General features: G+C 38.9%; 1 protein-coding gene across 1 annotated transcript in view; it reads left to right on the top strand.

The window, feature by feature from the left end:
* Positions 1-14097: 14097 nt before the first annotated feature.
* STK3 (serine/threonine kinase 3) overlaps positions 14098-27255 on the top strand; it is a 129657-nt gene continuing 116499 nt past the window's right edge. Inside the window, exons 1-4 of the mRNA XM_083860623.1 lie at positions 14098-14184; positions 20950-21030; positions 21457-21585; positions 23521-23635. Of these exons, the coding sequence (XP_083716749.1) occupies positions 14162-14184; positions 20950-21030; positions 21457-21585; positions 23521-23635 (348 nt within the window). The 5' untranslated portion in view covers positions 14098-14161. The remainder of the gene's footprint in view (positions 14185-20949; positions 21031-21456; positions 21586-23520; positions 23636-27255) is intronic.

The following is a 27255-nucleotide window of genomic DNA, read 5'->3' on the forward strand; positions in this document are numbered from 1 at the left end:
AGGGATTTTCAGGGAGCCTAGAGAGAATGCCTGTGGAGAAATGAGAGGAAATCTCCATCATTAGCAGAAATGCTCAGGACAGAGAAATGAAAGTTGAATATAGAAACTGAAAAAATATTTTTCAAATCCAGGAATGGTCCCAGAAGAAGACTCCTGAAGCCATGTGAAAAGATTTTTTAGCAAAATGTATCCTGTGCTTGAATGCTTAAAATCTTAAATCTGAAAATAGAGAAGTCTCAGTGAATTTTACCAGAGGGCTTTGACCAATATAGTGTGTCAAAAATTTCTGTTGGGGAGAACCATAAAGTAAGTATAACTGCGTTTATTTCAGTGGGACCTGGCATGGAAGTCAGTCAGTGGCCACAGCATCATTGCTGACACTCCTGAGTCTAAAAAAGGGACCACCAATACAGGTCATTAGCTAAGGTTAAGCAGGGTTAACCCTGACCTTTCTCCAGTCTCTAAACAGGCATCTCTTAAGAAAATAAAACCCACAGTTATTAAAGAACCCTTGAACAACTATAATAACAAAACAGAGTGAAGTGGAGTCAAAACTGCAGATCTGTTTTATTTGAAGCATAATATTTATATATGACAGATACTGAAAGGCAGCAGAAATAGTTTTAAGGACCATCTCTCTACCTAGATAGGGGAGGCATACTTTGGAAGCACTCTGTCTTTTGAATGACAGTGAGACACGAATTTAAGTTTTCCAAAAAAAGTATTTTAATTCCTAGAGCTAGGAAATTCCTAACAGCTCAATAAAGAATATTAGAATATTAGAAATACTTGATGTTCTGTTAGAATTACAGGTGGACACGAAACAGCCTTAAAGGCTGTTCAAAACATCACTTAAGTCTGATCTAGTTCAGCATTAGTCTCACATTATCTTTCCCACTCTCAGTGGTTTCAAGATCTATAAAACCAGACTTGAGCTGATGTTTACTTTTAGAGCTAATGGTTCCTCAAATCTTAAAGAACTTCTAAGGAGTAGATAAAAGCAGCTGCAAAAGTGATCTAGAAATAAACATCCAGAAGAAAGCATAACTGCAATCAAAGTTCCAGCTGTTCTCATCTCAATTTTTATCAGTATTCTTTTTAATCAGGCACATTTTGAAGTCAACGGCTTATTTCCAACAGCTTTTGTCCATATACACTCACACACACATATATATGTACGTAAGCTCCTTGAAATATTACAGAAGTTCTGTTTCACATCAAAATACTGTACATTGTTACTGAAACTATTAATTTTCTTTTCCTCATCCCCCATGTTCTCTCTGGGCCCCTCTTTTGCATCTGGCATGTGTACTGATACTCAAGATGACAAATACTGATAACTGTGAAGCTGCAATGCTGCATACCTCCATAAGGCAAAGCTTAGCCAAAGTTAGTCATTGATTTATGTCCCATATTCTGTTCAACAGCATAAGGGGTTTCTTTTCTAATTTCATACCTTTAATCCTTGCCACCTCCAACCTAATGTGTGTCAAATTTCTATCTTATTGTTGCAGCTGTGGTTTCTTAAAGTGAGAGTATGCTTCTTGAATGCAGTGACACATTCTTCAGTTTATTCACAGATTTAAATTCTCAGTTGTTCAAAAATGCCTGAACTCATCAAAATATGATGGTGTGACATTTTTTTTTTCTGTATTATATGGTTGATTCAGAGGTTTAAAAAAATGAATGACAGATTTGGGGTGACTTTTTATTTGCTCCAAATCCGTAGAAAGTATAGTAACTTAGGCAGAGATAATGAGTCTAGGGTTGTCTTTATCAAAGAGGTTACTTACAAAATACACAGGGTAGAAAAAGCTCTCCCACACATAAAAAGATTGTGCAGGTGTAGAGATGAAAGGAAACAAACTGTGCACTATCTAGGTACACTATACTTAGGGTAACTTCCTAACACCACAGTATGAGTCAGCCCTCAAAACAGATTGGTTTCAGGAGAATCTGTATTATTCCAAAACAGAGCTGCAAAAGTTTAGTATTTTTTTCATGACCTTCACTGTTTTAGGAGAATACTCAGCTTTCCAGTGCTTTCCCATGAAAAAAGTACCAGAGGCAAGATGCTGTAAATATTCCTCCAGAAGCTTGCAAGCAATTCCTCTGCATTACCTTCCCAACACTTTTGACAGCCCTCTCCAGAGCACTACTCTTCCTGCAGGTGAGCTGGTGAAAAGGACCATACCTTTGCTTCAAGTTGCTTCAGTTCAAAGTCTGGTGCAGTAATTCAAACCCACTTTTATCATCTTTAAAAGCTAAGAGGTTAGTGTTTTCCACCAGAGCAGCTGACACGCGTCCAATTCCAGGAAGAGGCCAAGAAAATAGCTAAAAGCAGTAACAACTTAAAAACCACTGCAAAAAATCTGCCAGAGGACATCTGTCAAAGTCCAAAGAGTTCCAGTTATGTATGATTTCATTTGATCCCAGAGGCTAAATAATGTACAGGAAAGATTTAATAATGTTATGCAGATTATGTGTGGAAATGTTAAGAGGAACTGAATACAATGCCAGTTTGAAAAAATCTTCATGTGCTCATAGCACTATTATTGCTGCACAGTCAGAAAACACAGCTTGAGCAACAGACTATGATAATAAAATTAAAAATTGGAATTGCTAGAATATTTACTCAGGTGAGGCTCTTTGATTAAAAAAAGATGACTTAATATTTTCTCTCTGCCAGGAAATTACCAGTGGAGAGAGCCCCATTCCTGTTTCCACCACATCAAGTTCCATTGCCATGTGAAAGCCTGATAGTGAAAATATGGCAACCAAGGATCACTGCTCATAATGTTTCCAAATGGCAGTGCAAAGGAGACTTCAGCTACTAAATGTAGAACAAAAAAGAATGGCCCTCAGCTATCTCTGCTTGCAAGTTTGAATTACAGCATCTGGCTGAACAAGAATTGCTGAAGTACAGGTATGATCCTTTTGCTAAGCCACTTCCAGAAGCAGTAATTTCTGGCAGAGAGAGGGAAGAGGCAGCTGTAAGGGTGATGCAAATGGCCACCACAGATCTGCCAAATGATATCTGTCAAACCTTCTGCTAGTGTAATGCTCCGATGCCATTTAACACACTTTAAATACTGGCAGAGGAGGGATTATTAAACAGGGTTCTTAGCCAGCAGAGCTATAGGCTTCACCATTAAAAATAAAACCCAAACCAAACAAAATCCCCCATTTGAAAGCAGAAGTAAATGTATCCTATCTGGCAATATCTAAAAACTTTTATCTAGACTCTTACACAGGAAGCTAGTGCAACGTTTCCTAGATTTCCTTAAGCCGGCACTTGTGGTAGTATTGCTTCAGCCAGTGTTTTTGTCTCCCTTGGGATAGTGGTTATACTTTTACCAGCTGAAAATTTATGCTTAATAGTTTTTCTTACAGTGGAAGGATCTAAGACTTTTCCTTCTGATGCTAAGACTATTTTCAGGGAGTTTCAGTAGGTTTCTTGAGTTTCTCATTTTCTCTTGCTATTCCTGCTCTCATCTGTTTTGCAAATGGCCACCATAATGTTAAACTTATCTAATGGCCAGGCCTCCAGTTGGAAGAATGCCAGCAACATTCTGAAAATCAGTCATCTGAAAGCATTCAGAGGACATGGCCATCACCTTCTCCCTGAACTTCAAACATAAAACTTCTCTGACAAGCACACAGTCCAACACCATGAAAAGCAAGAGGTTAATCTTAAATTCAGATTTCACTTTAAGCAGCTTCCCTCAGTGACACTCAGACACTTTGTTGAATTAATCTCACTCTATGAATAATAATTTTTTCCAGTGTTTGGGATACTGTTTATACATATACAAACAGTAAAGAGTAAGTAAAGAGTGAGTGTCTCCCTCATGGTCTCACTGCAAATGCAGGTTTCATTACATTGTTGTTTCTCCTTATTTTGTTAATTTGAATACTTTTTTTCCCCTCACTGGCAAGGTATGGTCCATCTACTCTTGGGTTTTGAATTCAGGCATGGTCATGGCACTTCCATCAGTGTGACTTTGGGCTTTCGTCACAAGTCCTGTTGAGAAAAGTAGCAGGGGCAGAAAAAATTTCTTTCCTTGGTAAAGGGAAGTTGGCAAAAATGCAAGACTTGTTGCAGGTCTTTATGTGCAGACCTAGAGATCAAAATTCTCATGAATTTTGCTATTGACCTTGTTGAATTCTGAAAGTTATTTAAAAGGAGGAGTACTGGGTCATCAATTCAGAAATTTGAGAAAAAGTAAAAAAATCCAGCCCAAGGTCTGCATATGACACTCTGAAGACACAATATCTGACAATAAATATTGGAAAAGGAGTTAAAAGCTTAACTTTGCAAAAATACAGGTAGAACTTTGTAAAAAACATTTATTTAGTTAAGATGTGAGAAAGAAGAGCTGAAAGCAAATCCTATACATCCTATAGGAGAAATAACACTGTAGGAATGGGATGTGTGTGGAAAAATTATTCCCCGTTTGGATTTCTGTTGCCTCAAAGAGAAGGAATTCTGAACTTGTAGGAGACAGAAAAAACAGGCCCAAAGGAGGAAAGTGCAGTATGAAGACATCTGCACAAGAAGAGACTGCCCTCTGCAGTAACGTTATTTTGGAAAGAGAGCTGACAAGAGGAAGAGAAGACCTGCTGTCTGCTGCAGTATCTGTCTGAAGAGCTGGTTCAGTCAGCACTGACAGAGATACATCCTGAGAGCCTGCTGGGAAAAGTCTTTCCCAGTTTCCAGGCATCCCAGTGCTGTGGGAAGTGCTACTGCCCATAGCATAAAGGCTGCTGAACATCAGTCAAACAGGTCCCATTCTGATAAACCAGAGGACACAGAAAGCAGAGAGGTGGGAATGCAGGACAGAGCTAGAGGAGGTGTCATAGTGCATAAGGAAAATGTCTTCCTGGAAAAGGAAAAAAGTAACATACTTAATACTGCTTTGTTAGAGAACATAGTATATCTTAGCTTATTTACTTTGACTAAATGGGAACATATTTAGGAGGGGGCTACATTTAAGTGAATTTAGTAAAAGATTAAACTTAAAACAATAGTTATACAGGTTTAAACAGGCACAGCTCTAGGAGTGTCAGCTGGTGACTTACATGGGCTGCAGGTCTGCCTGGTACAATCATTTGTTGATTGAACAAACCTTCTTGAGGCTGAGGAATCTGAGTAACAGCAATGAGGCTTCCTCCAGCTCCTAATGAGCAGCACAAGGTCCTGTACTGGCTTTCCTGTCCCAGGACTGAGCCAAACAAACAAAAACAGAATTTCTGGAATCCATTGCATTTCTGAAGGGCATTATTTAAAAATTAGACCGCAAAAGATTATTATCACAGGCATACCATTTTAGAATAGCTTTCCTAGAAGCAAAGCAACTTTGGGGAAAACCTCTCAAACAATCCCTCTTACTGTAGGACACCTGTTCTCCTTAAAGCACTTTTTTTAGTGGAAGTCACCCCAGCTGAATTAAATTTGTTTCCCTTGGGCCTGCATTTTCTTTAGCCAACACAACAGCTGCACCATGTGGAGATGAGCCACAAGAAGTGTAACAACACATGTTTGTGATTGCAGTATCAGCTTTGGCAGATTTCAGTGCAGAGGTCTTTAACTGCCTTCTATTAGAGAGCCAGCTTTGCAATATAGACAACATTTTGCAAAGTAGTAGCAGTAATATATAGTTCTGTGTATTTCTTATACTTGCTGATACAGTAAAACCAGAAGGAAACTGACTATTACTTATATCTATAAATACTGTATTAAGTACAACCTTTTTCTTTTGCATGTAAAAGTAGGAACAGAACAGAAGGATGGTTTAACTACAATAAAATCCCCTGAGGCTCCTCTACTAGCTGTTACCCAGTCCTGTAACCATTCAAAATGTGCACTAACTCTGTTATTTTAAAGCTGTAGTAAATTTAATCTCTCCAAGAAATTGCTGAATTCCTGAAAAATAATGTATAATCTTGTTTCAATGCTCTTTTCCCCCCTTCATTTCAGCAACAGGTGCCAAAAACTGGTCTTGTGTAGGCTAATGCAATATACTTTAGAACACAGTTTTGAAGACTGCTTTTGAGACATCAATTTAGAGCTTTTGAGTATCACACACCCATCAAAATGAGGTACTTGTTTTTGAAAGACCATTTTGAAAGGTCAAGAAAAATGCCAATAACATTTGAGTCAAGTGTTTATAATGTGTTGTTCCTCTTACTTTATGTAAAATTAGTGCTGTATGTATTTGTGGGCATACTAACACAGTTGTGTGGTTTTAATCTTCCTACCCCTTTTTCACTAAAAATTGCTATACCATTTCTAGGCAAATCATACATAGATATTGTAATGCAGAATATATTAGCAGGTAATGCAAATTATACAATATTGCAGAAGTGTCCCTGTGACTAGGAACAGCAGATTTTCCCACTGTCTAAAATTTCAGATGCTTAGTATCTATTCCACAAAAAGGGGACTGTTCATCTTCTCTGACTGCTTAATTTCTGATCTAATGAACCAATGACACATTATTAAGAGGTTATTTCAAATAAATAGTAGTGTCTAATATGATCTGTTTCCCATCCTGAGTTTTTCTCCATCCTCCTGGGAGATGAAATGGGCCAAGTATGGAAACACTAGTGAAGCAAAAATCTGTCTTAATATTCACACCCTCATAAGAAATTAGACAGGACTCTCCTGTAAGGACTGATCTTCAAAGCAGCATATTTGAAAGAAAGAAACTGCTGATACCAACAGATTTTAGATCTGGTCCTAGAGACATTCTGCTAGTCTGAACTGCACAGAGCAGTGATTTACTATCTATTAACCTTACTGAAGGAGAGACACAGCATATATTAAAACATGTAGTTTGATGTTTTTATTCTGTTTCATCTTTTCCTTGATTAACCTCTTATCCAAATTAACACATCCATTTAAAAACTAGCTTTAAGGAATTTATATTGCCTATTGTTAATCTGGAAAGAGCAGCTTAATACCACCAGTATAACAAATTAGATCATGGAACTACAGAAGAGCTCAAGGATGAAGCAATAAAAGTTGTGTACTGGCCTGTTCAAGGTTACACAAAAACATTAAGCTCTCTCTTGTTTAGAAGACATTGAAACGTGATATATGAACACAAGAAAGTAAAAGAAGTAATGCATTTAAATCTTAAAACGATTAGCAGTTTTATTCTGTAGGGATCTATGGGAGGAGATGGACTCCACCCTGAGGAAGATAAAAGACCTTAGTTTTCTCAACTGGAAGGAGTGATTCATATTAGGTGGAAGCGGTATGCATGTGATACTCCTTATGTGGTAAATTAACTGTTTCTATTAAGAAGGCTCCTAGCATATGGAATTGCTCTGTTTTCCTCAGCTCTGAAAGAAAATCATGTCACCAAAACTCTTCTTTTTGCTAACTCCAAAATTACTAATTTGGGTAAAAATGGGCTATGTTGATGGCTGTTGATAACTTCTCTTATGGTATTAAATAAATCTATTAATCATCCACTAAGAAAATTATTTTTAAGGAAGGAATAATGGAGAAAGCTTAGTTCTCCAATTTAATGGGGTACTCTCTAGATAGTAACTTGCACTATATTTTGCTGTGGTTTTATAGCATTAACTATGTACACTTTAGTCACTTTAAAATCTTGTTTTCAGCAGAAAGTTTCCCTGCTCAGCAGTGACAGCATTTAAGGACTCATCCTGGGTAGTGGTGACAATGACATAAAACTCTCCCCTATTGAACCAAACCAAACCTGCTTAGAGGAGACTCAAATGAGTGCATCATACAAAGCCAATTCTGTAAAAATTCATTATTTGCTGCTTTGCTGTTTCTTTAGCACACAGGCTGCCGTGGCTTCCCACTGCTCCTAACTGCAAAATGGGAATGTAAGTGCAAATCTTAACATTTTCCTTGTTTAGATTTTAGTCCCACTCTACATGGGACCTTATCTTGTAATCAGACATATTACTTCACAGTCAGTCATGAAATAGCCATTATGTCCCTGAACATTTTAAGACTGGAATTGTATTTGGAATTGTATTTAGGTTTTGGATTTTTTTTTTTTTTTTTTTTTTTTTTTTTTTTTTTTAGTGTGACTGTACATGTTATACAAGTAGCTTATTTGGACTTGAATTATGATCTTTTGGCATGTTTTGGTTGGGAAAGTTGGAAAAAAGTAAGAAACTGAAATAGAGTTTCTGGATTGTAAAGCATTTAGATGAGTGATTCTTCTTTAGAAAAAACCTTGCTTTTTAATATTTATGTAGCATGCTGGAGATGCACTTCTGAAATAAATAGGAAAGGTTTTACTAAAAACCCCAAAACTCTGTAACTGAATAAACTGTAAGCACTTCATGGCATTGCTTCTGCAGTGCTCAGTACTCATGATGTGCTTTCAGGCTGTATCAAGTTCTCATTATTTTTTATTCTGTCATTTGGTGCCACACATATTTATACTTCTCTTCCAGCACTTATGTGAAAGGTGCACAAGGGCAAGGAAACTTCTCTCCTGTGAATCTGAAAGAATGGGTCTTGTTAGCCTCTTGAAAGCTTTATCCCTAAAAAACTGTAAAAAAAAATAATCTGTACCTTACCTAAATATTTCTGCCATGGATTATTAAAATTCTCAGCTCAGGAGCTAAAGGAAATCCAGCCACCCTGGTGGTGGAAGCCTTGGGCATAAGGCTGTGTGTACTCACACAGCTGAAGTTGGTTTCATGAAGTATTTGCCTCATCAAGTAATGATGATTCAATCTTTCTTTTGTTATTGATACTAGTTTCCACCCCTAGTGCAGGCATTAAGGCTTACTCGTTAAACATTATTTATTTATTCTCCAGGGTGTGAGCACACTTCTTTGCACACTGGAGAGCAGATGGTTGCTCTCAGAAAGAGGAGGAATATTTTTGTGCAGAAGAGAATCCAGAGTAACCCTCAGTATTACCACAACAACAGTAATTGCTTCACAAACCAAAATTAGACTTTTTTTTTCACATTATTGCCAATGCGTAGATCCCACGAGCACAATCAATGCAGCTGTAGTGCAGACCGGAATATCTTCTGTGGTCAACTGTAAATAGCAACTCTGTATCCATGGTTTATTTTTACCATAGTGTGCTATAATAGGAAAAATAGCAAATGGTAAGTCTATATATAGCCTGTTACCAAGACTGTGAGCTAAATGGTTAGTCAACAGTAAAATCCTATCCTAATCAACAAATGGCTTTAGGTCCAGTAATAATATTTTGAATATCAAATAATGTATACGAGGTAGTGAGAGGAATTGCAGCAGTGCAGCTAACATTTTATGGGTTTTTTATGGCTCTTTTTAATGTTAAGTAGGAATTTTGTGAATCATGCTGATTTTAACAGACTGGATATGGATAGCAGAACCTATATTGCTGTACTTACATTGCCTGACTTTTTATTTTCTGCCTTTTTCTTTTGTTGGACCAGCAAAAAATATTTTTTCTTTTAGTGACATTAATTAACTATTAAATTGTGAATAGTTTAGGAGACCCCCTCTCTGCCTTGATCTTTATTCCTAAACTTACTTAAAAACTCACTATAGGAAAGTATACATTTTATTCCAGACTTGAAAATACGCTGTTCCTCTATATTTTATTTATAACTATTTTATAACCAACAAGGTTAGGAAAGTATGCAACAAATTCTTAGATAAGTCTTCAAGGTTACTTCACATTAGACATGATAGGTAGGAAGAAAATACAGGCAGAAGTCAGTTTTCCTTATCTTTTGTATAAACAAGCTGGTATTTAATTCAAGGCCTTTTCCTTAACTTTTGGCACACCAGATTACTATCAGGCAGTCACAGGGAGAGACATGCAAACATGTTGTTGTTGACTATTTATCTACTTGAATTTATGAATTGGATTCCAAGGAAAGTAGGCTCTTGCATTCATTCCATCTTTGTGCTTGCCTGCTGTCCTCTGCCTTTCTCCCCTTCACAATCATTTGTGACTTATCTTACTAGTCTTAAACATGTTTCATGAAAATTTGGAGGTCTGTAATTATAGTAAACTTGTATTTTTACAGAACTCAAGGGTAGAGGAGAGAATGCCTGCTTGTGGAGCTGTCTACCCTAGGGCAAGGGAAAAGTAAGGGAAACTCTGTCCTTACCTAGGTTTGGGACCACGCTGTGGACTGGCCTGCAGCCTTCTCTTGGGAGGCAAACACCTTCTGTGAACTAATCTGCAGCTGTAATGGAGACACAGCATCCTTGGAACTCTGTGGGGAAATGCCAGAGTGGGCCAAGACATGGTGAGACATCTTTGATGTGGAGGGTTTTAAGGAGGATAGAGCTGGGAGTGCGCTTGGGGGTCTATATGGATTTAGTCAGTTTTGGTGTGCCAAGCGAGTAAATGGAACTGCTGTAGGATAATAATTCCACATCAAGGGAGAGAGCACTGAGGACCATGTCTGTGTGAAAGAAATGAGGGGTACCATGGTGAAAAGACAGAAAGCACATGGGAAAAAGAGCTGGCCTGTGAAAAGCACCACAGACATGATGAAGGACTAGGTATTTTCTTTGGGGAGTGTTCATGACAAGTATCTCTTGGAAAACATGCACTATTTATTAATTTTGCTGTTTTACAGTAGCATCATGTATTCATTACAATGAACTTTGTTTAAATGAGCCTGATCGAATACCTTCTGAAGTAAATGCTGCTTTTATTTGCTATCAAAGGAACGAGATAAGGTCCCTACTATAACATTGGTAATTTATTCCCATGATGGTTATGAATGACTTTGAAGTATATATTTGTAATTTAAATCTTGACATCAGTAATACCTGTTAGAAATGCAGACATGATCTTCTCAAGTAATTTTTATTCTTCTTAGTTTTATTACAAACTATACACAACTGAGACAGGATTGATATCTTGGGACTTTTTTTGTTCATATTTTTAGGGGCTTGAGGACTTCCTTTGCGTGTGTTTATATAGCACCTAATAGTTGTCCATGACAACATTATTCTTGATTTCATTGCACTATAAGTAATTATAATATAAATGATTTTATCTGTTTACAAAACTATATTATAATATAAAATAATTATAGTACTCAAAAAACTAAGTATGGTCTTCATCCATTCTTTGCTCTAAAGAATTGTATTTGATGTCAATGCCAGTTCTGTAGAGAAGGGTGTCCTAATTCAGGTAGATAAATTTGTAAAGTGGATAAAATCCTTCAGAAGAAAACAAGTAATTCAGTTAGTTTTCTCCTGTATTTTTAGGATTGGGCTACATTAAGCCTTTTCTTACTCAGCTGCCTTCTTAGCAGTGTTAGTCCTGCTGTTGGAAGAAATCATGGGAATACTCATGTAATGAGTGTCTGCAACTTCCTCATCTCCATCATGTCTAGACATCAGCAATCTCATAGTATATTCATGCCTCCAGAACATCTAGTCTTCTCTTAATTGGAAATTCTGAATGGGGTAGGAGAACAGAGGGAATCTATTTTCCCTTTCAAAGTTCCCTCTTAGCCATTGGCTAGGTACAGTATTGTAATGAATACCAAATTAGTGTCATATTTCGGTTCTCAAATTCATGTCACAGGGGAAAGGTGAGATAGTGTTATTTATTCCAATGTCATTGACTAAAAATACTACTTGAAATTATAAGAGATGAGTAAAGTGATCTTGAAAACGACTGTGATATATATGTTATCCTACTGATGTTTTATTGTCAGTTGAAATGTACTTAGAAAGCTTTCTGGCAATTGCACAAGATACAACTTAAATTTCTGTGAGAGGCATGGAATTAGTCCATACTTTTTTTTTTGGCACTGTCTGATCCACTATGTAATAAAGCCAGGCTTCCTAATTTCTCCTGTTTCAGACATCTCAAGTTTTTTACACCCTTTTCTTTCTTCAGTGGCATAGATGGAAGTCCTGTTCCATCTTCTTCAGTTACTGAGGAGTCACGGTATGTTTTTGAAGTGGGGATTGAGGTATTAAATATTAAATAGTTTCAAATGAACACAGAAAATATCTAAATATGCTAATTTTTTTGCTTGGAAATTTTTTCTCTTGTTCTTGTCGACTGTTGCTTAAGGGAGAGGTAAAAGTGGCAGATTAGACTGTTTACCCTAAGTTTTTCCAGAAAATGAAATATATGTGTGAATGGGGAGAGGGAGCACTGCTTGGATCTGTTTCTTTGTATTGCAGTTACAACTATAATATAGTACCTGTATTTTATTTCTAAGAATCCTTTTTCTTGCTTTAATGTATAGTCTGTGGCAGCTTTGGCTTGAACTGTGGGAGCCAAACCTCCCTCCTCTGAAATAACCCAGACAAAATACTGCCTTAAATATTTGTGTTAAAGGATGTAGAGACAACCTCTGCATTCCAGGAGTATTAAAGCCAAACAGGGATATCAGACTTCCCTTCATTAGGTGAAATTGGTGAACTGTAAATAATAATTGGTCTGTGGGTATAGCCAAATATCTGCAGAACAAAGCTGGACACTAGCCACATGGCATTTGCCATCTGGCTAACCTCACCGGTCCTTGAACTGGAAAATGGGACATTTTGGGGGATTCCTCTTTACCACTTTCTGAAGCACTCATACCATACTCCATCTCAGGCATCTGCTGGCTCCTTTTCCTGGATGGATTTTTTTTTGGCATCTCCTCCAAACTGCTGTTTATGCTATGGACACATCTGGCAGTACTGCTGGTGAGCCACTGTGGCTTGTGGGATGATGCTTGGAAGAGCTCTGCATTAATCTGTTGTGCAAAGGAAGATGTTCTATGGCAGTTTTTTCCATGACTCAGAAAAACAAAGAAACCTAAAAGGTCATATGGTGGTGTATGATTTGTTTAGAGGGCTCATTCAATATTACCATTGTGCATTTGGCCCGACCACAGTGAGTCAACTGGGTTGGATTGACTCAGACGAAGTAGAGGACTTGCACAACCATAGGACTTCAGTCATTCTAAATTCCCTTGCTAATGCACATCAAAGAGATGGAATTACGTATGGAGTGCAGATTTTTTTAATGAAGTGAGGGTGTTGTAATACTTGCACATCTAAAATCAGTTTGAAGTGGAATGTGGGCATCTCAGTGCTTTCACAGAACTCGCCTAGGTGTTTTACTACCTTGAACTTCCATTAGTTAGGCAAATAAACCTGCTGTCAGGAAAGGATATAAAAACTGGCTTGAGCGTGTAAGCTTTTCTTGTATTGCCTTGGCTGGATCTACTGGGATCTATCAGATTCAAGTAGATAAACGGCAGAAAGTCAAAGTTTTAAGGTTGGTGCAATTGCATCTGTCCTATGGTGCTCTGGAGCCCAAAACCTGCTGTTGAGTAATTATGTGACAGCTTCCCCTGCTCTGCGGGGCACCTTGTGTGCTTTGGCACCTCACCCCAAGAGCCGGCCCTTTTCACCTCAAAAGCTTTCCCGTGTCCCCCGGGGCGGCTGCGGGGAGCAGCTCCCTGTCCTGCCGTGACTGGCTCCAGACTTCCCTCAGCCAGCTGCCCACGAAGGCCTGGGCTCTCTGAGGCGGGGCTGGTGCCGCTGCCTCGCCCGGCGCGCACAGGCGGGGAAAGGCTCGGCCGCCCGGCAGCGCTGCCCGAGGCCCCGGAGCGGCCGCGGGGGAAGAGCGGCCCTCAGGCGGCGGTGCTGCCCCAGGCTGCCCTTGCCCGGCAGCAGCGCCCAGAGCCGGGGGACGAGGCGCGGGGGCGGAACGGCGCGGCGGGGGTGCCGGTTCACCCGGCCCGGCTCGCATGGACGCCCCGTGGGCGGGGCGGGGTCCGCGGGAGGACTACACCTCCCGGCGTGCCCCACGGGGCCGTCGCCGCGCGGGGCATGCCGGGACTTCGGCGGCGTCGCGGCCTCCATGATCTTCCCCTCCCGCCGGCGCGGCGCGGCACGGCGCGGCACGGCCCGTCGTCTCGCGGTGGGCGGGGCTTCGCGCCATCTCCGGTCTGAGCGACTTCCACATCACCCTATCAGCACCAGCTCTGGCGCGGCTGTAGCCAATGAGCGGCGCTGGTGGGCGGGCGCCCGCCGCGGCCGGAGGTAGCGATAGTGGCGGCAGCCGGAGCGCGGCCGTAGGAGGGCGCGGGTTCTGAGCCCAGGGGTGCTGAGGTCGCTCGGCAGCTCTGCGGGTCCGGCGGCTCGGTCAGCGGCCCCCAGGGGCCGCGGCGGCGACGGCATGGAGCAGGCAGCGCCCAAGAGGTAAGGACCCTCCCCGGCCGCCCCTTCCCCGGCCGGGAGCGGTGCACGGCCAGGGCGAGGCCTCGGTGCCGGGGTCTCTTGTGGGGCAGTGGGAACAGGGGCAGTGCTGAGCCTCGCTCAGCGGCCCGAGGGCTCTGCACGTGGGGAAGGGTCTTCTCTAGGTGGATGTGGAGACGAACCCTTGCGGGCTGCTTGAAGAAAATATTTAATATGAAGTGAGGGAAACTTAGTCGCCGAGTCCCCTCTGGCCTGGGGGTCTCTCACTCTGTAGTTCAGGTCTGTGGCAGGAGCACACACGAGTAGTTGTCTTTTCGGGTTGGAAAGTGTCCTTGTGCTCTGCTGCTGGAGGGATGGATGCTTGTGGGGGTGGGCGTTGCATAGTTGCAATTGCAAATCAGGGAGTGGGAAGAAGCAAACCCCAAGAACATTCCCACAGTAGATGTTTTTTCTCAAATATGTAGGCTCTCCGGTCTTATCAATTACTATGCACGATTTAAAAAGTAGTGTGTCGTTTGATTTGTTAGTGAATAAAATAATTTCGCTTTCTGTTAATTTTAATAATATATTTCAGTTGGAGCAAGCCTTTCTTGGGTATAGTTGTACAATACATGGACTGTAGTTGCGTGGTGTACAGAATGTAGTTACATGGTTCACATGTACATTTACTGTTTTTGAGCTCTGATTTTACTTTTGCTTCCTCATAATGAAAAATCTAAGGACTACGTGGTATAAAAATTTATGATAAAGGATATTAGATCAGTTTTTACATTCATCTTTAAAACCTCTACATTCTTCATTTAGAACCTTTAAATTTTTTTAAAAGCAGCTTCCTGTGGGATGATAGGACTTGAGAAGAATGTAGTCTTGAACATCTGATGACTTCTCCTCCAATAACACATCAAGGGACAGTACCTACTGTGGAAAACTTTGAAAAAGAAATGGTTTGTAGTTGCCATCTGGGGTGGTTTTAGCAGGCAGTGGGGTAAGGAGGGACAAGCCTACACTCTACTTTCAGGCTCACAGTGTTGCATATCTCAAATGAAGGAAGTAGCAAAGCTTTAAGAAAAGAAATGGAAATGTTTGAGGAGTAATCAATGTCACCAGCAGCAGTGGAAACCTTGGGATCTGATGGTATCACAGGACTGAAAATCAAACTGAAGTTACTGTAACCTGCCAGATGTTTCAGGGAAGATGGGGCATTTGCTGTAGCTTTATTGCCCAGCTGGAGGTGTGTGTCTGGCCTAACTGAAACTAGGAGATGTTTAAATCTTTGGATTAGGTCAGAAAAAAGTAGATGTGGGAATATCTAAACTCTGGCATGTTTTTATATTTTGCATTTTTTTTTGAAGCTTATTTCTGGAAATTTGTGATGAGAATTCAGATTCGTTTCTTTAGTGGAAGAGAAAATTTGAACTCAGTTTTTCATAGGATATTAACTCAGGTTGTTTCTTAAGATTCGAAGCAAATTTTTCATGGCTGTGCATAATATCTCCTTTACTGGTAGTTTTGTACAGTTTCCTGATTTTTGGCATTCCCAACTATTCTAGGCCACCTCCTTTTTCTGCAAGTCCAGAAGAAGTGCAGATACATTTTTGTGGGCTGAATTTTTGGTGCTCTCTTTGGATACAGTAATGGTTTGAAGTGGACCGTGTTTACTTGGCAAAACAAATGTGAACCCCAGAATTCTTTACTTTGATGGCTGTTGTCCACAGGAGCAGTTACTGGGAGGGATCTGTTGGCATCATATCTGTGGTGCAATACACCCATTTAGAGGTAGCAAGGGTTTCATATGTACATTAAAAAAGCTGTAAGGATGTCCTAGAATCCCAGTGTTGCCTTAGAGGTATGGGACACTTACATACACTACACTTCCTTGTAGAGAAGCACACATTGCAATTGTCTGATGTGTAAATCTGTAATGCAGACCTTCAGAAAATAGCAGTGGTGATGCCCAAGTGACATTCTAGGCCATTGTGACTTTTCAATGGAGCTGGTGTAAAAATAAATGACTTTTGTTCTTTGGCTAATGTATTGCTACAGTAACACATGACTTTTAAGGGAGAGTCGAGTGAATTTATATCAGTTTTCAGAATATTTTTTACTTTAAAAGTAATTTAGAGTAGATGTTCCTATGGTCTTATGCTGAACAATTTGTGCAGTAGTTGACACAGTGTTTTCTTGTATCTGAATCTCTAACTGTACTTTAGATGTGCTTTATAGATTTTTCTCTCACTAGAAAGGAGAGTCGCTCTTGAAATAGTTACAAAATTTGCCTCTTGGTGTTGTAATTTTCCTTTGTTGTTATTGTTGTGTTTTTCTGTATCCTTGGCAAGCTCATGTGTGAGGATACAGGTTCCATGCAAGGGAAAAACAAGATAGTTATTGACAGAATTTTCTCAAGTACCTAGTTTTTAATCTTGCCCATCTCCTGCATGCTGCTGCCAAAGTAAAGGCTGCTTAACAACATGGGAGGTGGTAATGAAGGTTTTCCAGTCCTTTTTTAAACTTGAGTGTAATGTTCACTGAAAAACATAAGTTTTCAGGTTTTGTGGGAAGAGGAATATGAACTGTTTGTAAAAAAAAGTGTGTTTTTTAATGTGTCAGTGGATGTGCTGGCAATTGTCAAGCTCCTCTTGAAAATGATGGGACAAAAATATTTAGGCTTTATTGGTAGAATGCTAAATGTAGGTACAGTGGTGTGAACTGTATAATCTTGCTTCTGCTTGTGTGAGTGCTGTGAAGCAGAGTAAATTCTCAAGGCTTCCACATGCCACCTCTACTTCAGATGACTGCAGTGATTTCTCCTACTACCTTCTCTTTTAATATATCAGTATAATTGATCCCAGCCATTCTTTCTAAATGTTTCAATGTGCTAGTTCTTCTGCACAATAAACCACATATATTCATGTTTCTTGGAGTGGCTGTCCAGTTTTTTGTAACTCATGACAGTAATTGATGGCTTTCTACTCTTTATTCCAGCTTTATTTTTAGTTTTGAACTTTCGGGGATTTTTTTATTCCTACCGCTTTAACAAATCACAAATTTATTTTGTAAAATCTGTATGTACTGACTATATGATACTATACTCATATTTGGGGTGGTTTTTTTCATTTTTGGGGAGGAATTCTCTTGCTCTTTCATGGTGTAGTTAAAATTCTTCTGATCTTTTTGCTGGGATTGGGTGCTTCTTACATTTTCTAGGTTTTCCTTTTCTAGAATTTTGCACTCAATGGCAAATAAGATTCCGGTCAGACTAGGATTTAATGATTTCTCCTATGAATTGGATTTATAAAAATATAATTATTTGCTAGGTTGTAGTTTTCTTGTTGAGACTAGATGTCATGTGGAAAGTCAAAGCTTCTTGGAAGAAAATCCTTTTGACAGGTCTGTCTCAGAAGTGTAGTTTAGTTAGTCCTTCTAGTTTAAGGAACAGCTTCCCTTCTGGAAGACCTCTAAAATAGCTCATAATCACTACCTGATAGTTTAGATTCTAGAGAGAAAAAAATAATCTGGAATAACTTTTTACCCAGATTTTATACGGAACGTCTCTGCATCTCCTTTGGACTTTCTCATATATGGTGATATATATGTATACACACACATATGGCCTTTGTATTCTTTGTCCAGAGTAAAGCGGTGCCTTGATTTACTCATTTATTTGTTCTGTTTTAAATGCTTGTGTTATGAAAGTAGAGGATGGATGAAGGACAGAGGAATGAGACATATTTTATCTTTCTCTCCTATTGTTTTTGTGCCCTTTGTCTTCATTTTTGCCTTCTGACCCCTTTTCACCTTGTCCCCTTCTCCCTACCATTAAGAGCTAATGCTGAAATTTTAGATGTGTTTCTCTGTCCCAAGATTGTTGCTTGCTTTTAACCAACAAAAGGTATTTCTAGTCTCTTCCTTGTGTTCTGCTTGGTGCTTTCTAGCCAGTTACACCGGTCGCTTCCTTCTTCCTTGTCTCCTATAGAGTTTTCATAAATGCTTTCTTTACTGCAGCCCTTGAGGGTGTATCTCGTGATGTCCTGTAGTTCAAGAGCTGAGTATTCTATTTAAACATCTAGAAATAGAAATCATTAGAATGTCTGAGTCACTGGGATTTTTCTGTGGTTCACAGAACTGTTGGTACTGTCACTTGAACAGCAGACTCAGCATCTGTCCTGTTACAGTGTGAAGGAGTGGGAGGTGTTTGGAGCAGGGGATTTGGTGAAGACATTCCTGAGGCTGATGTACTTTTCTTACTGGAAACAGGTTTTGTATTAAGCTGCCTTAGTGTTAAGTGTGATTTGGTCACATAATGTGTGTGTGAGAGTTGGATAATATGAAAATAATCTTCAAACTATGAAATGCTTATTTCTTTTATCTCCTGGTTGCTTCTCAAGTACTCCAGATAATCTGTTATTTGACAATGACATTGATTTTGATCAGTTTATGGTTGTTTGTGATTGTTTCACTAACTCTTCTCAAGCACTCACAATGCCTTGGCATTAATGGTGCTGTTGGAACTCTTTTGGTATGGATGTTTTTTTGTTTTTTTCTTCTATCCCATTTTAGCAGGTGTTACTCTTTTGATGAGCAGGTGGAAGTGTTCTCTTTATGGGCCTCTCCAGTCAGGGATACTGTGTGTTTTCTCTTTTCTTGCTGTTACTAAAAAGTTCAGTCCCTCTGCTTTTCTGTTCAGCACATCTTTTGTCACACAGCTCTTTGACTGAGAGACTCAGATAAAGTTATGCTTTTTATTTTTCAGGACTCTGCTTATATTACAAACATACTGTGCATGGTGTTTTTTGGTGGCAAGAAGGGGATAATGGCAGCAACTTATTCTTGAATGCTGCCGTTAAGGCTGCATATAATCTGCTCAGAGAGGAAAAAGATTTGGAACAAAGAAGCAAAATGAATGATTTATTACTTCAATACCTACCTGCAAAGTATTTTTTCCTTTGATTTGTCTCAACATATGCTTGTTCAGTAATGAAATATGTGTTTTTCTGCAAGGTCTAAGTTCTGTCTTTCTACTTTCTAGTGTCTAACCAGCAGAGAGAGTGAAAAAGAAAAAAGGGTTTTGTTCTTGTAGGCCAGTTTTGCAGACATTATTTAGCTGTTTTCATTTGAATTTTTTACCATTTTTCTCCTTGTTCATGAGTTATGCCTTTCCTTTGCTATGAAGATTTTTATTTTCCCTAAACACACAGATTTTCCAGCTTCTTGACTGCTGCAGCAAACTGCATGGTTGTTATTGTAGTTAGTGCACTTTTCCTTACTGAATGTGGATGCTTTTTGTGTTCATGTAATTGCTACATCTGTGAAATAGTTGTTTGATGTATAAATGTGTGCACCCTTGTGCCTTCTCCTCGCCTTGCTTCCCTTGTTTAACACCAATCCATATGACTTGTGTGCTTTTACAGTTACTTTAAATTCTTTGCTTTTACTTGGATGGTTGGCAATTACAGGTCTGTTTTGACTCATGAGTTCCCTCATTGGTCAGTCACTTCAATTTTTATCAGTTTTGTATATCACAGAATTGCATCTCCTAATATGAAGTTTTTTTTTTTTTCAGATCACTATTCTTCCACTATTAAGATTTGTCAATCTTTTCTGTCCATGCCCTCCTTCCTTCCCCTATTTCACATTTGTTTCTAGAAAGTGTTGTGGAATAACTTACTTTCCATAAGTTCTCAGCGATCTGTGAGATCAAAGTTTCTTTTTTTTTTCTTCCTCCTTTGCTCCTCCTGCATATGGAATACATTGTCTATATTTAACACTACAGCACCAGCTCTTCTTCAGCTCATCTTCTACTTTATTACTACCCTTGGCTGTCATGTAGAGTCAACTTGTTACTTTAGTCTTGCAGCAAAATTCCCTTTAACTTTACAGTGAAGGATTTACATGTTGCAGCCACCTGTCCCTGCTGCAATGTGTGTGTGGTTATGTTTTCCTGTGCTGTGTTTGGTGTTAGCTCTCCTGCAAGCTTGCAGCCAAGTTGTGTTTTGAGATTTGCCAGGAGTCTGTGGGCCTGGGTAGCTGGGAAAGGCTAGGACTGCTTGTAAAGGGCAACAAATGGTGGTAAAAGGAAGTTGAAAGTGCTGGAAGAAATCGTAGGGTGTTACTGAGTGATTTGAGACTGTGTGAGAGAGAACTAAGGGCAAAATATGGTGGTGTTACGTAATTAGAGTTTTTCTTGCATCCTGTCCCTGTGAGCATTTACAAAGATGCAAGAGAAGCTGCCCCAGCAGCTTTTGAATTTGTTTTCTGCTGCTATCTGGGAAGTGCTGCCATATGGTCCCAGAATCATCTGGACTTCAGAATTCTGCTTTTAATGATGTTATTCACTGGCTGATGAGGGGTACAGTTTAGGAACTGAGTACTTCATGTGAGTGAAGGATTGGTTTATAAATAGAGAACAACGTGGCATCCTCTAGGCAGTTAGGGGCATGTGTTTGCATGCTGACTGTTTTTGAGGGAAGGTGAACTTCCCTGTATTCTTTGTCTGTTTCTACTTCAGCAAAGGAAGTGATTTGAAGAGTGAATTGGTCTCATGCTGCTTTGAATTGAGCAAACATTAATGGGAAAGTGATAATGGCAAAAGTTGTCATAACTTTATTCATCTTATGTGATACTTGACTAAGATTTTGTTGCTGTACATTAAGTATTTTATTTGGAATATATTTTTCTTTGTAATAATTTATTCTGTCTGCTTGCTTGTGTGAAAATTTGCTTGAGTTCTCTCTCCCCTAAACAAATAAATAATTTTTGTCTTTCTTTTAGCAAACTGAAAAAGCTAAGTGAAGATAGTTTAACTAAGCAGCCTGAAGAAGTCTTTGATGTTTTGGAGAAGCTCGGTGAAGGGTAAGTACAGCTATTTACAGGGGCTTAGGATCAGAGGGAAACAATACATAAAGCATATGTTGGAATATTACATTACAGAGACAGTGACTGGGAATGTCCTGAGGAATGCCTCTATAGATAAGTTTTACTATGGAAGCAAATGCATGCATCAGTAGATTTCCACACTTTCCCTTATATATTTATGCATTTTTGGTGTCTGTTGTTTGTTAACACAGCAAATGTACTTGCACCTGTAATGGAATGGGAAATTCTAAATCTTGACAAAGCATTCTTCTGTCTTTCCTGAGGTCCTGATAGAGCTGATCTTTTTGCAGCCTGAAAAATGTTCAAACTTCTGCATGAGCATATGGCTTCTGTGACTTTCTGTGTATAATTGAAATCAGGAGCAGTTTGTCTCTTTTTAAAAAAAAAGTCTCTTATTTTTAGGTCTTATGGTAGCGTGTTTAAAGCAATACACAAAGAATCTGGACAAGTTGTAGCAATTAAACAGGTCCCTGTGGAGTCAGATCTTCAAGAAATAATTAAAGAAATTTCTATAATGCAACAATGTGACAGGTAGGTATGACATTTCTGTTCCCTTTCTAAGAGTATGTGAAAATGTGTTTGTACTTGTGAAAATAGCTGAAATATAAGCAGCTGCAAACTTTTTCATGGAAAGTAAATTATCCAACATAGACTTTTTAATTAAAGGAACCACTTTGTGGACCTCCTGGTCTCCTTAGTTTGGATTGTAGGAAGAACAAATAGTGTGCATAACAAAAACTTGAAAGAATAAATATTGGCCTCTCCTTAGAATTCTCTGTGCTTGCTTCACTTTACTTGCACTGTTAAGGTCAAAGGTTACTGTTCCCTTTAAATGTCTTAGGCTTTGTGAAATTTTGAGTTACCTGTTTCAGAAGATTGATAAAGCTGTTGCTAGCAGAAGATGAATGGCTAGCAGTTAACTTCCAGAAGAGTATTCTCTTGGCTGCCTTTTTCCTGCAGGAACATCCCTTTTAAAAAGTGAACAATCTTGTAAAAGTGCTGGTGAATTGTCACCTTACACTTGTTCGCAAATCTTATGACTGTAGGTCTTGGAGATATGGAAGCCTTGATGTAAGGATGCAGAAATTACTTTGCATTTTCTGTTGCTTATGGAGTTTTTGGCTGCAACTTCAAAGTCAGATTTATTAGTGTCAGTTTTTAAGCAAGATTTTGTTTTGAGATTGTACAGCACTTGATGTTTTGAAAAGTTCATCCTGTCCTGATTGATAATAATACCCAATCTTTGCTGGGAATACTGGTGTAGTATAAATGTGAAAAGGCATGGTCACAAAAATCAGTGGGTTTTCTTTAGAAGTAATACAGCCTTCCTCTCCTCATGAATTTATAAGGAGCAAGATCAATGTGTCATGCTTGTAAATGGTAGACATTTGGACTAGTTAGGAGGAGGCTGACCCACCTTTCCTTTTGAAAAGGCAAATGCATTTAGTGCTAACAGTTACTCTTAAATGAGTAAATTTTTATAATGCTGACCTTTCTTTTTTGTAAAGATAGTATCATGCTGCAGGAGGCAACCATAGGTCCTCTCTTCTTCTAGTATCAGTTGTCTGTATGAAGAATGTTGCTTCCAGAAATGCTGATCCTAAAATACAGTTCCTTGCTCCAAAACAAAATGGTGTTTGAGTCTACCCCATGATGTAGGTGTCCTGATGAGAAACCACTGTCTCAAATCTCAGTATCTCACTTCCTGACTTTGTGGGAGATAGATGACAATCAAACCATAGCCTTCGTTTAATTTCCTGCAAAGAACTCCACCCCAAACCTTCAGTCTTTTATTTCCATAAACCATCTAATAACTTATGAAGGACGATCCTTTTTATGTTTACCACATCTGTTTCTGCCTTTCTTTTGCAAGTGACTCCAAGGAAGCATTATATCAAGTGACAAACTGATGAGTAGCAAAGCAATATGTTCTTTTTATGACAGTACTTTCACTTCACATGAGGCACTTCAGTATGAAAAGCATTTGCAAATCCAGAAGGCTTCAAATCAGCACTAGATTCTCTTTAACATGAAAGTCTATCTCTGTGCTTGAAATAAGTTCATTCTTGCAAAACTGGGAAAACATGGGTGAATTTCCATATTATTTTTCTGTAGAGAGAAGAAAACAAGGCAGTCTTTTTAAGAAGAGAAACATTCAAGAGAGACATTAGAGGAGGGAAAGAAAATAACACTTTTTATCAGATAACTGAGGTTTAGGAAAATCATGTCTATTTGAAGAGTGCTGAAAACTTATATACATAGTAGTGCCTTTATAATTTTATTAAGTAATCATAATTTACTTTAAAAAGGCATTGTTAAGCTAATTGCAGATTTAAAATGTGTTTGGTTACACTTGCTCTTAGGCCGTGTCAAACAGTAGTTTTTAACAACAGGTGTGCTGGTGATTTTTCTTTTTTTCTTCTACTAAGAATTCGTCTATTTGTCTAACTTTTTTTTCCCATCTAGTCCTTATGTTGTCAAGTACTATGGCAGCTACTTTAAGAACACAGATCTCTGGATTGTTATGGAATATTGTGGAGCTGGCTCTGTTTCAGACATAATTAGACTGCGTAATAAAACGGTGAGTTGGTGTTTTTGTTGTTGTTTTTTTTTTTTTTTTTTTTTTTTTTTTTTTTTAATATATATAGCAGTTCTTAAAATCAGCTTGTGAATTGAGAATGGAAGCCAGAATAAAAGCTGGAGTTAAAAGACAAGATCTTGGCTGATGCCAAGAGGCCTATCTGTCCCTTGGTTCCCAGGAAACAAGCTCATGCAGTTGCTGACTGTCTTTGTGCATTCCCCTGTGGAGTGATAACCAGAGTAATTTGCAAAATGCAAATGCATTTTGAAGTACAAAGATCTTGGGAATTTCTTGAAAATAACTGCTTTATAGAAGGCAAAACTGTGGCTTCTTCCCCCTACCCCTTCTATCTTAGAGTCTGTCAGCAGCCACTTAGTAGCTGCATGGTTTGGAAACAGGCATAGACTTGTCTTCTTCTCACTCACTAGTTAGAGCGTGTGAGAAGTAACTGGCATTACTCAAGGAATGAGAAGGGGAAGAGATCCAAGTAAGGAATGTGAGAGGAAACCAAAATGAGGGTTGTATGGAAGTGTCTTAATGGACTTATAACAGCAGTAATATACAAGAAGCCTGTAGGAAGCAGATTTTGTTAGTTCTAGTTAAGAAACAGCTCTCTGAGAAGTGTTTTGTTGTAGGTGTCAAACAACCTTGTATTCTTTTGAGTCCATTGGTTTCAGTAACGGGCTGTAACATGAGATATTCTTTCTACCAGCACATACTCTGAAGTGATGCTACTGACTGGGCTTCACATTTTGTAAACAGTCCCTGAAATGTTCCTTGCACCTTACTTGGGAGCAGAGGGGGAAAGTAAAGGAGAGAAAAGCAATGTTTAGGCCTAGAAAACAAGACATATAGGAAAATGGAATCAGGTTTATTAGGAAGTGGAGGTGATATTGAGACTAAAGGGAGCCCCTTTGGAAAACATGGCTTGTATCAGGGCTGCTGTAATGTTGAAGTGATGGCTGGGGAAAAGCCAAAGCCAATGTGAGATTGCTGGAGTTCTACGATCTTTAAAATTGGTGTTCTTGCTGTTGTATGTTATCCAAGGATCAGTAACTACAGTAAGAAATGGCACAAGCTAATCCAGAATTTTAAAAAGCAGAACAAACCATAATCCATTTAAAACAGAATTTAGAAAAAAATAAGGTTGTTTGTGCATTGATAGAAAATGCTTGAATTTTTATTTTAGAAAAGATGTGCATTTGAATGTGTGTGTACTTACATAAAATTAAGCTATCTAATTTTTCTTACTTCTGTTGTAGGATATTGAGAGTAGATTGTAGGACATTAGGATATTATAGTAGATACATTAAAGATTTGAGGGGAAGGGATATTGTAATCTTGGAGCAAATGTATTCTGATGATCAGACAAACTACCTCTTCTGCTGTTTGTGGTTATGGTTGATATAATTAAATAGCATGAATTCTATTTAAAAAAAACAGAATAATCACTAAATACATAGATAGCAATGATAAAACTTTTCTAAAGACAAGTTATGGCATGTGTGGCTTAGTAGAATTCTGTGAAGGGGTTGGTAAGGACACAATGCTGGCTGTTGTAAAGTTGATTGGATGTGCTGTGCTGAAATGTTTATGGGTGGACTTCCACACCAGGGGCTCTTCAAGCAAATATAGCTGTAATCTGAAGTTCTGTCATGGGTGGGTAGTTGTTTTAAATATAAAAAAGAGGGTGTAGGTGGTCATTTTTGCCCTACTATATGGGTCTGTGCTTTCCTGTTTCAGAAGGAGCATAGAAATACTGGTGAAAGTGGTTATATTCCCAGTGATCGAAACTGGGAAAGACTTGAAAGACTTTGTAGTACTGAGAGAATAGCACAAATAAATGTGAAGGAATACATTTGGCTTGGTTGGGAAGGCCAAGTCTTTACTTATTCAAGTATTTCTAAAAGTTAAGCTGAAGTGCTCCTGAACCTGAATATAATGTGGTTGTCAGAGATGACACTGGTACCAAGGACATAGCAGAACTATGGAAGTTAAAGAAGGTAACAAGGGTGATCAGAAGTAAAGACTACTTCTCTGGAAGCAGATACCAGATGCATTTGGATATTTCTGTGATGTGAAGAAGTACATGGAGGGAGACAGATGGTGAAAGGTTTTGAAAACCAAGTGTAGCATCAAGAAGATAAGATAAGGGTATCTTACTGTTTATTACAAAACAAGAGATTGCTTGTGACAGATGCAAGGCAAAAATTTTTCTTTGCACACAATGATGAGGGTCACTGTATAGTTGTAGAAGTTTTTATAGATGCTGGGAGTTGATTTTCAAAAGGCATTTAAATAAGACCTGGAAAAAATTACTGTGACTGCATTGAAATTGGGTGCACTGGAGCAGGAAGTCCACGTGCTTCGGATCTCTAGGAAGGTGAAGCAAACAACTATCACAATTTACTTGGCATATACTTACATTCAGGCAGGATACCAGGCTGGACACAATTTTCATTCTGTTGTAGAACAGGGAGTCTTCTAGTGCCTATAACAAGAAAATAAGCAAAGCAAACTTCTCCATTTCTCGCTTGCTATGCCTCTGTCTTGCAAGTTTTGGAAGCTTGAGGAAGAGGCTTTGGACTTGTTGAAATTCTCTTGCTGTTTGTGGAACAGTGGCCTGATCACTCAGACTGTGTATGATGGGAAGTTTGTGACTATTGCTGGAATGTGGCTGCTTAAAGTACTTAAGCATTCTGCTGGTGGCCTTAAATTTTATTTTTCATTCATTAAATAGAAATAAGAAATGGTTTTGTAATAAGGAAATAAATATCTTCACTTGCAAACACGGAGAGAGTTGTTTCTTATTTTGTCAGAATATTAACTGAATACAATCAGACACATAGAGTTATGTATTCTGTAACTTTCCTCAGTTGTCAAATGAAGACTGTGGCTGGGCCAAGGAAAAGTTTATTTCCTGCTTCTTCATATTTAAGGAAAAGAAACTGAGAAAGAGAAAGTTGAAGTAAGAACCCTGTAGTGCAGTGGCCATTAGGGTTATCATTTGGACTTGATCTTAAAGGTATCTTCCAACCTAAATGATTCTGTGATCATTACTAAGTTAAGTCATAGGAAAAGGTGGATTTCTCCTCCTGTTCAGGGAGGAAACATTAATATATATTTGCCCTTGTTACTTGTCTCTAAAACTGAGAATTTATTGATCATCTTTTTCTGTTTTTTTTTTTTTTTTTTTGTGGTTTCCCTACTTCTTGAAAAATTGTGTGTAGAAAGTGAACACCACTGGGCTTTGTTCCACTGTTCTAATGGACCAAAACCGAGGGAAACAGAATCCAAAGTTAGGGTAATTTTTAGTGACTGTTGGGAGCCTATTCATATGGAGAAGTTTTCAGCTTGGCAAGAGCAGACTCTTGTCCAAGAGGACTAAGCCACTAATTTGAAGTTAAACAGAGCCCTGCAATTCTGCCTGGAGTCTTCTGTGCCAGGCAGATCAGCAGCACTTCAGCAAATTCATGGTGCTTGTTAGCTCATCTGGGGTGTGGTGTTCATCAGTCCTGGGCAATAAAGCTCAGATCTAGTTTTGTCTACTTTTCTCAGGGGCTTGTTTGGGAGGTACACATATCTTATACATTCAAACTGTGGGCTGCTGCCAGGAAGGG

This window comes from Zosterops lateralis (assembly GCF_965231275.1).
Source record: "Zosterops lateralis genome assembly, chromosome: 1".
Lineage (NCBI taxonomy): Eukaryota > Metazoa > Chordata > Aves > Passeriformes > Zosteropidae > Zosterops > Zosterops lateralis.